Source organism: Podarcis vaucheri, assembly GCF_965113315.1.
Source record: "Podarcis vaucheri genome assembly, chromosome: 1".
NCBI lineage: Eukaryota > Metazoa > Chordata > Lepidosauria > Squamata > Lacertidae > Podarcis > Podarcis vaucheri.
The window spans coordinates 80,914,952-80,928,318 of record NC_138759.1 but is presented as its reverse complement, the minus strand read 5'-3'; the positions used below and the strand labels follow the sequence as shown (position 1 = coordinate 80,928,318).

The following is a 13,367-nucleotide window of genomic DNA, read 5'->3' as shown; positions in this document are numbered from 1 at the left end:
GTTCCCCGTTCCCTCCTGAAATGATAAGCCATAATATCACTAGGATGTTTGTCAGAAAGGTTCTTAAGGTGTCTTGTCACATTTTAAGGTAAAGGTACCCCTGACCATTAGGTCCAGTCGTGACCGACTCTGGGGTTGCGGTGCTCATCTCGCTCTATGGGCTGAGGGAGCCGGTGTACAGCTTCTGGGTCATGTGGCCAGCATGACATTTTAGGCCCTTACTATTGCTAAGGATCACTGCAGATGGTGACAGCAATCACGAAATTAAAAGACGCCTGCTTCTTGGGAGAAAAGCAATGACAAACCTAGACAGCATCTTAAAAAGCAGAGACATCACCTTGCCAACAAAGGTCCATAGTTAAAGCGATGGTTTTCCCAGTAGTGATGTATGGAAATGAGAGCTGGACCATAAAGAAGGCTGATCGCTGAAGAATTAATGCTTTTGAACTAAGGTGCTGGAGGAGACTCTTGAGAGTCCCATGCACTGCAAGAAGATCAAACCCATCCATTCTGAAGGAAATCAGCCCTGAACGCTCACTGGAAGGACAGATCGTGAAGCTGAGGCCCCAATACTTTGGCCACCTCATGAGAAGAGAAGACTCCCTGGAAAAGACCCTGATGTTGGGAAAGATGGAGGGCACAAGGAGAAGGGGACGACAGAGGACGAGATGGTTGGACAGTGTTCTCAAGGCTACCAGCATGAGTTTGGCCAAACTGCAGGAGGCAGTGGAAGACAATAGTGCTTGCGTGCTCTGGTCCATGGGGTCACAAAGAGTCAGACACAACTAAACAACTAAACGACAACAACAACATTGCTAAGGAGGTGGTGGTGTGGAAGCATATTGCACTCCCAGTTCAATTCCTAGCCTTAAGGGGCTGGAATAAAATCTATTTATCTCCCACCTGTCTCTTTGATGCAGACTCCTACAGATGAAGTTGGTTGTATCTCATGCCAGCCCCTAACTCTTCTAACCGCAGAGCTATATTGTCCTCCAGTTCAGTGAAGCACATCATCTGCCACCGGGGTAGACAATGCAGTCCCCTCCAGGTGTTGTTAGACCCTGGTTCCCATCAGCTCCAGCCAGCATGGGCAATGGTCAAGGATGGTGGGAAGTGTAGTCTAAAAACTTCTGAATCACACCATGTGGGGACCCCTCAGTCTACAATCATAGTCATATTTACAAATGCATTTGGATTTGGATTTGAGCTTCCCACTGTGGCTGAGCTCCACGTGGATCCAACGGCCCCTCAATAATTGCCAAAGAACTTGTTGAATTTGTTCTATCTTCGGGAAAAATTCGAGCAGCTTGCATATGTGAAGGAGCTTAACTTGTGTGTGAATTTTATGACAAGTGAGAAAACCTGTGTTCATTCGACGTTTGCAAAACCAACAGCAGGGTCCAAGAATAGAGTGAAGGGTTGTACACCGAAACTTCTGTATGCTTGCCTAACAGCACAAACTAGCATGTGTTTACTTATGACCGGAATAAGTCCTGTTTATTTATTGGGATTCTGTCCATAGGATAACAGCCTAGGATTCTAAAGTGCTTCTTTGCCTCAGATTCAGGGAAAGCTCACACAATATACAGTGAACAAGACTCAGATTGCTATCCTTAGGCTCCAACTCCATATTAATGCAGGGAGGGGAAACATGTGGCCCTCCCCACCACTGCATTATCCAAACAGCCCTTTTCAGATCGCAAAAGCCACTTCAGTGTGTCTAATTGAGATGAGTGAAGTGGAAGTACTTGATCCTTTCCCCACCAGCTGTTTCAGTTTTCCACAACTCCCCACCCCCACCGTTGGAATTCTCCCACTCCTGCAAGGTTTTAAATGTGTCCCCTCCCCACTGCTTTCTATTATGGAGAGGTCCCTCTGTTCATATGACTCTGGGCTCTGCACTGATATGTGACAGACTTTCTACCCCTTGTATTTCATGGTTTGGGGACTCACTATTTACAAATGACGTGTGAGTGTGTGGGGGGGGGGTGCTGGTATAGGTGCATGGTAGATACATACAGCACTGGAAAATAACAGTTCACACATCCAGTGAGTGGTGAGCTACTAAATGAAAACTCATGAAGGTGTTTTTCCGCCCTGCTGCTGCTCTTGTTGCTACAACAGACTAGCACACCTGCTGCCCCCGTGCAGTGTTATATTAAGCCACGTTGCCAATTATCAGCCTTAGCTAATGGAAGGAGGAAGAAACCAGCTGTAATTAAATTAAGCACAAAAATAGATGTTGCTGCACACAACACATTAAGCACAACCAGTGCTATTTTTATAGAAAAAAAGGGTGATGGAACTCACCATGAACACCTCCCTTGTTCTCTTAGAATGGCAATGGCGCCCACTTGAATGGTGCTGAAACTGAGTTCCAGTGAGTTCCAGCTGAAAAAAAGCCTTGAGCACAACATATAACAACCCTTGGTGCAGCATCTTCTCGTACCTTTGCAAAGGATGCACAGGAGTTACAACAGAGCAGCTCGTAGGCATCTATCTGTTGCAATGAATTATGGCTTTATGAGTGGGAACAATTTCCATCCACTGGCCTACTGCATGAGGGTCTTGGGAAGTGATCTAGAGAGGACCAGCCTTGTTTGAAATCGTTGTTTTTGCTGCTTTTGCTGTGTACACCCCCCCTTTACAATAAAAGAGATTTTTGGGGGGGTCACACTGAGTGAGTTCCCCTATCGCCACCTTTGAAAGGAAACAGATCTCTAACCAGGACTGAAGCCCCCTTGATTATAACCTTATGCAGAAGCATCAAAGTATTCTAGGACAAGTGAAACAAGCAACAGCTGCTATTTTTTTATTATGTCATTTATCGAAAGTAATTTTTTATCAGTGATTTTTATTTTTTTTACAATGTAACATCACCAAAGAAAGAAAAGACAAAAAGAAGTTGACAATGAGGAAGAACGTACAAGATGAATACAATGCCATATTTTGTTCAAAGTTCTGATTAGATGTTGGGAATTTATAACACAGAGTATAAATACGTTCTCTTTCAAGACTGATTTGTTTCTTCTGAAGAAAGTGTTGCAGGTATGTCATCAAGAACCCCAGCTTCTGAAAAATAAATAAAAATTAGAAGTATATGCTTGTGAAAGACAGGAAACAATAAGTGCTCGGAGACAAATCTATAAAACTACAGTTCACTTCCAAAGCAATTATTATACAAGTCAAGGCACTCGAACTCACTTAACACCTCCAAAAAGAAATAAAAACAATACGTCATTCCTTTCTTATGGTTTTCATTCAACTGTTTGTAATTATGTATGGATGTAATTTTGATATAGGCATGTGTTGGGGTTCAAATCAGTGATGGGAAACCTATGTTCTAACATAGAGGCAGCTAACCTTTGGTTTTCAAAGTGTTGCTTCCATCATATTGACCTAGGTGGCTGGAACTGAGCGGAGTTGCAGTCTAACAACACCTAGAGGACCACAGCTTCCCTTGCTTAAATACATGGCAAATTCTAAATATGCTTCTCTTCTTGCACTGTTGCATGAGGCTGGTCATCCATGAACATTTTCACCTGTCAATGAATATACTTTTCTTCCCTTATTGAGAAAGCATTGTGTGGCTTTGACTCAAAGGTCCCTTCATTGACAGAAGCACTACCATCCGATTTGCAATTACAGTGCCTGCCTTTCATCTTGCTGTTATTATTCTCTCCTTGTACGAATAATTTTCTACCTATATGGCTCCCTTTGTGGGGAAAAAAAATCACACTGCCTAAAAGCCGAAAGAAATTCTGGAAAGATGCAAAACCCCATTTAGTTCACCTGCAATTTTCCTGTAATAATTAAGAAGCCATTCAGCACTGAGAAAGTGTGTGTAAGAAACAACAGCTTTGTTTGTTCCAGAGTTAGAATGCTCCAAAAAGAAGGCCTTGTTCCACGTCCAACCAAACCAGGAAGATCAATGGGATGGAGTAACTGCCCCATGAGGAAAGGTTACAACATTTGGGCCTTTTCTGGTTTAGAGAAACAGCTAGAAAGGGGGCACATGACTGAGATGTATAAGATTAGGCATGATGTGGAGAAACAAGGCAGGGAGAAGTTTTTCTCCCTCATAATACTAGCACTCAGGGACATGTAATGAAGCTGAAAGTTGGAAGAGATAGGATAGACAGTAGATACTACAGTGGTACCTCGGTTCTTGAACGTCTCCCTTGACGAACGTTTTGGAACCTGAACGCCAAAAACCTGGAAGTGGATGCTTCCGTTTCCTAATGCGCCTCGGAAGTCGAACGGCTTCCTCCACTGCGTGTTTTTCAGTTTTCTCAACTGAATCTGCAGACAGCCCTTTGCGCCTTGGTTTTCAAATGTTTCGGAACTCGAACGGTCTTCCGGAATGGATTACATTCGAGAACTGAGGTACCACTGTACCTCTTCACACAGTGCATAGTTGAGCTGCAAAATTTTCTCTCACCAGGTGAAGTGAGAGAAACTTGGATGGCTTTAAAAGAGGAATAGACAATTCGTGGAGGATAAAGCTGTCCGTGGGCTATTGGCTATGTCCTACCTCCACCGTCAGAAGCAGCACGCCTCTGGATATGAATTGCTCTGAATCAGGAGAGGGAGACTCAGGCCCTGCTTGCAGGCTTCCCAGAGGTATCTGGGAAGAGGATGAGGCTTTGGCCTGATCATGCTGGGCTCTACTCATGCTCTCACCTCTGCCAGTGGACAGGTTCAAATGTCCATGCAAAGCTATGTGGGTAATAACCAGCAGTAGCCAGATCTGCTTTTTCCAGGAAAGGATGCAGTTGGTACACCAACCAAACTTAAGCAAGGGAATTCCCGGCCATAATGACTGCCTGAACATCCAAAAGCCAGCCAGGTGTGCCTCTTCCAGGTTACTCCGTCCCCCTCTCCCAGTGTTCTGTTTACACCCAGTTCCTCATTGGTCAGTTTTGGGAGCTTTTTTCCCCCTTTGGTTTTGCCCCTAAATATTTTCTTTACGTTTTTCTGCAAATATTTTCTGCAAATTCTTGGGGGGGGGGGCTTTGGAGCAGATCTGGAGTGCACACAAGGAAAGGGGGGTGGGAATCCTGTTGCTTGAGTGGAATGCTGCTCATGGAATATGGGTTACAATCCTCTGTAAGGATTATGTTAATTTTCATATTACAAAACGGTTTGAAGTGAAAACAGGTTTACTAACCTTTAAGGTGTAAGTATGTCAAAAAATCAATTACCATACGCAAAACATTGTCATCAGTCAGTGGTCTTCCCAAAATACCTAGAAAATATTAGTTAGGTATTATTAAATTTGCTGTTCATTTAAAATAATTAAGGTGAGGAAGGGGATACATAATGGCAGTAATATAATATACATTAGGATATAAAGGGTTTGTTTTTTTCTCTCAGGCTGATGAGGCAATGTTGGTTATAGGTCTACTTATGTTAACCAGCCTCTGTAATCAGTGGCCTCAGTTTCCAGTGGAAAGAAGCTTTTCCTCAAGTTTAAAGTATCTTTTAAAAAGAATATTTCATTTTCAAATGCACTAAGAATAAAAAGGGGTGATGCAATCCATACACCAGTTGATTGACTGGCCTTGCTGAAACCTCTAGACTCCTGAAATCCTGCCCAGACCCCCCCTGTAAAAGTTTGGAATAAAGGCTCTCTTTAGAATCTAGAAATGTGCCAAAGGATGTTTGGTGGGCAGCTGTTCAGATATCACTGGGATATAAACTCCTCAGTAAGTACGAGAAGGGGGTCATTTCATTACCTGCTTTTGTATTTCCTTCAAGCTGTATGTCACGTTTACCAGCTAGACCAGGCTGGGTATTAAAAACTTTGTCAATTGCACCTGTTAACAAACGAGAGAGGTTTCATTCATTCTGTAATGCTTACTAGAGTAGCCTGAGATTCATAGACGTCACCACACCAGGTAAAAAGATTTCAGCTTTGAACAAGAACGTGAAAGACATTTCGTGATGGGATGGTGAACAGCAAATGAATGGAAAGAAGCATTTCACTTAAACAGACACACCAGCTGTAAACCAATGCATCACTGGCAAACAACTGCACCACCACAGTGTCATAGATGATGATGTGGTGGTGGTACAGCTATTGGTATAACACGTCCCAATGACTTTATGTGTCCCTTCAGCCAAATGTGGAACTGAGCCATTAGCAAGGAATTCGAAAGGCGTCTCCTGAACCATCTCTGATTCAAAGCCCTTGTTTATCTTTTCCTGAAAAGCCATGACTAAAAGAGTTGAGCATATCTGGGTGCAGTCTTAGGTTCATTGTGTCCAATTTAGAAAATGTAGTTGTACTGTAAAGACTTAATTGAACAAAAAACACTCTGGTGGTTATCACCAATTGAAGCTTCGTTACTCAAACCACTTGGCAAAAAGGGGAGGTGGCCTGCATATAGAGATTTACTGAGGGACCAAGAAGGAAAGTGGAAATTCAAAGACTATGAGGAAATTAAAGAACATTTTCAGAGTTGGTTACATTACAGACAATTACGTGAGATGTATAAGGAAGATAGCAAGAAAGGGTTTAGTTATACAACTTCTAGATTTCAAAAGGAAGTTATAGAAGAAGAAGTGAAGCTGTTGAAGAAAGCATATAGTATTTTGCTAGAATGGGAGACAAAAGATTAGGAGGTTAAATCAGTTATGATTAAATGGGCACAGGATATAGGACATAACATACAATTTGAGGGCTGGGAAAAATTGTGGAAAGTAAATTTGAAATTTACAGATTGTTCTCTTTTGAAAGAAAATTATATGAAAATGATGTACAGAAGGTATATTACACCAGTACAAATAGCAAAAATGTACAAAACCGGATCAAACATATGTTGGAAATGTAAAGAAAAAGAAGGTACTTTTTACCATATGTGGTGGGAATGTAGAGAGGTTAATTTTGGGGGGGAAATGATAAATAATTAATTGGAAAAAATGTTTAAAATGACATTTGTAAAAAAGCCAGGCGCATTTTTGTTGGGGATTGTAGGACAAGACCTGCCAAGAAAAACAAAGAACTTATTTATGTACGCTACAACAGCGGCAAGAGCCTTGTTAGCACAAGGATGGAATAATGAAGAAACCCCAATGAAAGAACAGTGGCAAGAAAAACGGATGAACTATGCGGAATTGGCTAAATTGACATATAAATTACATGAGAAGGACAACTTTGACTTCAGAGAAGAGTGGGAACTTTTTACAAATTACTTAAAACAACAACAAAAGGAATTGGACTCCTTTGCAGGTTTTGAATAAACATCCACAAATTTAGTAGATGAATATATGATAGATTAAGTAACGATACGTACATTCTTTAACATGCAGAGAATAACATAGGTATACAAATCAGAGAGAGGAGCTGAGGGAAGTCTCTGGAGGGGAAGGGAGGGAGGGAGGAATAGGGAGGGGAATAAGGAAAAAATGGGGGGACAATGTAATTGATTATTTGTTTTGAAATTTGTGGAAATTGTTCAATAAATTTTATTAAAAAAAAGAAAAGAAAATGTAGTTGTACTGTTGCTTCCTTTGGTTTTAAGTAGCGAGTTGTCAGTTAGTTTGCTTTGACAGTAAACTGCAGTTAGTTTACACGAATAACCTCCAAAAGCCATCTTACGTTCCCCAGGTGGCTCTTCTGTCCCCTTTGCACGGGACATTTTCTTGAGGATCTGAGCAACACGACCTGAAACAGATTATGGCTATTACCCAACCTTAGAAAAAACGGAACTTTGATCAGTAGATCTCCTTTCTATGGAATGGAGATTTGGCTGTCTGCACAGCCTCTTCAGTCACTGTTTATCTGAAGCCAACACAAACAAATAAAACATTCTTAGTAGAGGTATTTAGGCACTGTTTTTAAAACTCTTGTATTATGCTTTACCCCTTGTAAGTAAAGACACCCCTCTTGTGTCCTTGAAAGTAATTTCTACAACATACGGACGGATAGCTATAATCTAACATATTGGGCAATTATGAAAAGGTGTATTGAACACACCCAATAAGCAGCAAAGGTGTGAAGCTTGCATTCTGAAAATGTCACTTAGTTAAATACAGCTCCGTTATGAGTGAAGCAGCTGGAGGTTACTAACAGATGTGTAGAAAGGGAACCTTGGGCTGTATTCAGTTAAGCTTTACTTAGAGTTGACCCACTGAATTTAATGAGCACAGTTAGGTTAGGTCTATTAATTTCAGTTGATCTGTTCCAGGGATGTCCAACAGGTCGATCGTGATCTACTGGTAGTGTTAGGAGTCATTCTGCAAAGAAACAGAAAGGATGACTGTAACTTTAAGAACCTTTTCTGTGAGTTCTGGGAGTGGTTTTCTAGGCTGATAGGTACAGCTGGTGATGACTACAAAAGGAGGAGAAGTTGCAGTTTGAAGTTGCCTGCAGAGAGAGAGAACACCTGCATGCTTTTTGTTTGTTGTTTTGTATAGCTGTAATAAAACCTTTGTTTGAGTGTTTTACACAAGTTTCGTGGTTCTGTCGTCTGCCACCAGAAGAAAAAAAAACCTCTAACAGGAATAGAGCCTTGCATGATGAGTGCCAGCATTTGTGGAATGGTCATTTGGGGCATGCCAATTTCCGCAGTATTGCAAAAATGCCAGAATTAAGTAAGGGAATTAAAATGAAAAAAATGTTCAGGTTTTCTGGACTGCAATACCTGCAAGGTCTAAAAGTAAGTGGGGATCTTACCCTGAAAGTAATAGAATTAGCAAGAAGCCATTTGCTTTATTACATCCAGACCTTTGTGGGCCATTTGCAGAATCGGAAGGAGGAGCAATGTTTTTTCTGGTTCTTGTGGATGATTACAGCCGATATACTTGTTAAAACACAAAAGTGAAACTGGTCAACTGACTAAAAATTGAGTCAACTATATAGAAAGGCAGTTTCCCTACAAAGTTACCCAACTGCAGAGTGACCGCGGAGGCGAGTTCATGTCTGAAGCCCTCCATATATGGTTGAAAAAAATGTGGTATTAGTCACCATAAATTGTGTCCTTTTTCACCCGAAGAAAATTCAGTTGCAGAACGCAAGATAAGGTCTTTACAAACAATGCTAGATTCTATGTTATGTGATTCTGGCTTATCCAGGAAGTTTTGGGGGGAAGCAATTCTCTGTGCTAATTACATACAGAACAGATTGTTTCATTCTACCATAAACAATACCCCTCATTTTTTTGCTTTATGGAAAAAAAACCTTTTTTGGACCATGTTAAAACTTTTGGTTGTTGGGCTTGGATTCACATCCCAAAAGGACAGAGAAGGAAAAGAGTTCCCAAGGCAAAGAGACTTAGATTTGTTGGTTATCAAAGTTGGTCAAAAGTGTATCGTTTTGCACTAGGGCTTGGCCGAGTTGTAATATCAAGACATGCAGAGTTTTATGAGTAAGATGGTTGGGCTCATTTACATGGAAATTCAGAAGTTAATTTATTTTCAGATGATACAGATAATTTTGTGAAATCTGAGGAAGAAAAGCCACAAATTAAAGAAAGTTCTGAAAGTGATAGTGATGAGGAATCAGGGGATGAGGGTCCCAGTACACAATCTCCTAAAGCTGAACCAATTTCTCCTGAGCAAGATGAAAGTGTTCAAGTTTGAAGATCACAAAGAAGCAATAAGGGGGTACCTCCAGAAAGGTTTACTATACAAGAAGTTAAAACTGTTGATGTGAAGAAAGAACCTCATGATTATAAGGAGGTTTTAAAGTTACCACACCAGGAAATAGTAATGTGGGAAAATGCAATGAGAGCAGAAATGAAATCTTTGGCAGAACATAATGTGTTTACTATTGAGCCATTGCCAGAAGGAAAAAAGACAGTGGACTGTAGATGGGTGTATAAAATAAAACACTTGGCAGATGGTAGTGTTAAGTACAAAGCTAGGCTGGTAGCACAAGGCTTTACGCAAAGAAAAGGTGAAAGTTTTGATGAAACTTTTTCTCCTACTGCAAGGAGTGAAAGTGTATGTTTATTGCTAGCTATTGCAGCACAACATGGGTTGATAGTGAAACAGCTTATCTTGAAACAGCTTAAATCTGCACGAAAAATTTTTTATGAATCAAGCACCAAGATTTGAGGCAGGCAAACAGAATTCTGTATATAGGTTACACAAAGCAAACTATGGGCTCAAACAATCAGCTAGAATTTGGAATGAGTGTCTTGATAATGCTTTAAAAAATATTGGCTTTAAAAGAAGCTTAGCTGATAATTGCTTGTACACTAAAGGAAAGGGTGATAAACAAAAATAACTACAAACAAGAGCCTCCCCGAACTTGAAGCATGGGAAGTCTCAACAAAAAAAATATAATTTAGGCAAAAAATATATAATTTAGGCAGAATATTTGGACTATTTGATATGTATTTGTATAATCTGGAACATTCAATGTGATTTGATTGGATTGTTAAAATGGGGAACTTAATAAAAATGATTTTTTTAAAAATCACTACTTTAAAACTTCATGATGGGAGGAAAGAGAGATGCCATCATTTGGAAGAAGGCTGCCTGGATTCTCAGGAATGAGTGAGCAAACTGAATCAATACTGGAGGAAAATGCAACCATGGGAACACTCTTTCTCTTGCATTTATCCAAGTAAAAGACTTTTGAACCTTACTGTGAATTTTGTCCCCTGGCACCTAACCACTTCAATCGCTTTACCCTCTTCTCTACCAAAATTACCTGTTCATGGATAACAAAATTATTTCCCCAAGCTGAAGTATAGTATCTACATAAAGCACTTATCATGGGCACAATCTAGGTAAAGTCCTATTCGAGTACACTCAGTGGGATTCAGGAACATAGGGAGCCGCTTAATATTGAGTCTGATTATTAGCCCCTCTTGCTCAGTATAGTCTACAATAGCTAGCTGCAACTTATCAGGAGATCAGGCAGGGCTCTCTCCCAGTCCTAGCTGGCGACTGAACCCAGAACCTTCAGCATGCAAAGCAGATGCCCTTTCATTAACTTTGCTGGACTGGGCCTCAGTTGTTTGTAGACAGTCCAAAATACATCATCTTCTCAACAACAGTAAGCAAAGGAAAGTAAAAAGATGTGGACTCCAAAGCAGAAGATACAGTTTTCCAGCATAGTATTAGTTTGGCATATTTATTCCAGGAAAGTTGATAACCACATTCAGAGATACTAGTGTGTATATTTAATATTATCTGTAAATGGCATGGCTTCGGAACTGAAAGATGAGCTTTCAGATAAAATTGGTTTACTCTCATGATTCAAGCACAGTGATAAGAGTCATAATTCCTGCAAAGCACTCCACTGTAAATAGGTTACAATAAACACCAGAGAGCACTAACTGAGTGATTTAGTGCTGTCACCCGCCACAAGCTGGGAATGAGAGTTAGTATGGGATATTGCATGTATGCTCATGTATTGTATGCGGTGAGCTTTAGAAACCTTGGGATGTTACTTTTCTGTTATTTCAGATTGTCTTCAAGTAATATAAAACATTTGGACTTACTTGGACCAAGCAGATAACCAGCACTATTCACAGTCCATCCCCTTTTCTCTTTAGCCTTACAGAAGGAAAAATTGTGAGATTATTATTTTTTCACTTATTACTGCCACACAGTTTTTCTTTTAAAATACAGAAATACCAGCCAAGGAAATCACACATTGATCATGTTTCATAATATATATTTAAACCTGTTTTCTTGAATGTAAGTGTAATCTATTATATATAACTATATAATATTTATAGTGTTGTTTGAATAGTAAAATTGAATTTTAAGGATAAATTACTATATAGCTAAAATAAAATAAAAAATAAGTAAAGTAAATGATTTGTTACAGGGTTTCATCCCTCATACTTTGTACTCTCAGGTTACTCTGGAGTTGGCTTCATCAATTTCAAAAGAATTTCCTTCCAGAAAAGTAAACTTGGGACTGCACCCAGCTTGACATTAATGTCTCAGTAAGAAGCAACTCACATTCTCCTTGCTGTTAAACTGTTTCAAAAGATTTACACCACTTTCTCTGGGATTCCTGTGCTCTTCAACAAATCACTTGCTTCTCTCCAGCTGGAAAAGATCAACTCTTGGAAAATACAATTGTTATTCCCCCACTTTCCTTCCTGCCCCTGAAATGGGGAGGGAGATTTGTTCCACCACTGTAGGAAAACCATTGCAGAGAGATGGCATTTTAGAACTGGCAACTGTGGAGAAGTGACCAAGAAATGCAGAGGGGCTTTACTACAATCCCAAAGCACACCTTCATGCCAGACAACAGAATTCCACCAATCCATCATACCTGAAAGGACTGCACTATATAATTGTGATGGAAACTCCAAAAAATCACTACACACCACCATCACTCAAAAACCTCAGGATGACACTGGGGAGAAAACAGGGATGCCATCCTTTGTAAGAAGGCTGTTTGGATACGCCGGAATAAATGAGTGGCTATACTGCATCAATACTGGAGGAAAAAACGACCGTGTGAACACACTTTCTCTTGCACTGATCCAAGAGCAGGCTTCTGAAATTTACCGTGAAATTTGTCCCCCACCCACCCTTCCCTTCACCACTTACACATGATTATTGTAGACTGAGAGTAGTGTAGAAAGCAGAAAGTGACAATACTCACGGATAACACCAGCCCGAAAGTCTCTGAGACTGCAGCGCAGAAGATCAAGGAGGCAAACAGGAGACAGGTACACCTCTGCATCTGAAAGGAGACCAAAACGCACTGAACCCCTCTGTCTGCCTGCCCCTGTCAGCTGGGGGGTTTCAGACACCCGCTTCCCTTCTTACCACCCCATAATGCCAGGAGGAAGAAAGTAAAGGGGAACGAGCGATGTTCTATCTACAGATTTTATATAAACAGGCGCGCGCACGGCGGGTAGGAGAACTCAAAGACGCGCGTCAAAAGTTGTAGCCAAAGATGGGGAAGGCGCATGAGGTCACGAACGCAGCGCGACAGTAACTTGACAGTACCTTGCCGTGCAAAGTGGTGTCCGATGTGTGTCGAGGTGGATCCTGGCGAGCGGTAGGACGGTGGTCCCCGACCCCAAGGGCTGCTGGCTGATCTCCTGTGGGAATCTTCCTCACTCAGTCCCTGCGTAGATCCCGCAAGCGAGGAGGAGGAGGAGCTTGCGGAAGAAGCGCTGGGGAGGCGGGGTGGTGGTCCGAGTGGTACCCAAGCCTGCCCGATCCGCGCTATTTATGAGCCTCGCCGGAGCTGCTTGCCTCTTTCCCCCCGGGGAGCCTGGAGAGCCGCCCACCCCCCGGCCATTTCCCCTCGCCGAGGCAGTGCATTAGGAAGGGCAAAAAATTACATCAATTCAATTAGAGGCATTTGGAGGCAAGATGTAGGCTGCAGATGGATAACAGCCCGGCCAATTACCTCTCATTACGCTCGGCTTCGCCAC

General features: G+C 41.3%; 1 protein-coding gene across 2 annotated transcripts; it reads right to left on the bottom strand.

Annotated features, from left to right (window-relative positions):
• Nucleotides 1-2,792: 2,792 nt before the first annotated feature.
• GAL (galanin and GMAP prepropeptide) lies at nt 2,793-13,361 on the bottom strand. 2 transcript variants are annotated; one of them, XM_082228619.1, is made up of 7 exons: nt 12,934-13,361; nt 12,584-12,664; nt 11,460-11,514; nt 7,604-7,669; nt 5,739-5,819; nt 5,171-5,248; nt 2,793-3,072 (listed from the first exon to the last, which is right to left on the bottom strand). In XM_082228619.1, exons 2-7 carry the CDS (start codon nt 12,662-12,664, stop codon nt 3,011-3,013), a joined length of 423 nt encoding a protein of 140 aa, XP_082084745.1. In that variant the 5' UTR covers nt 12,934-13,361; the 3' UTR covers nt 2,793-3,010. The 2 variants fall into 2 exon arrangements, with proteins under 2 accessions (XP_082084745.1, XP_082084746.1); XM_082228620.1 differs by lacking the exon at nt 7,604-7,669 and having other exon boundaries at nt 2,799-3,072.
• Nucleotides 13,362-13,367: the final 6 nt, after the last annotated feature.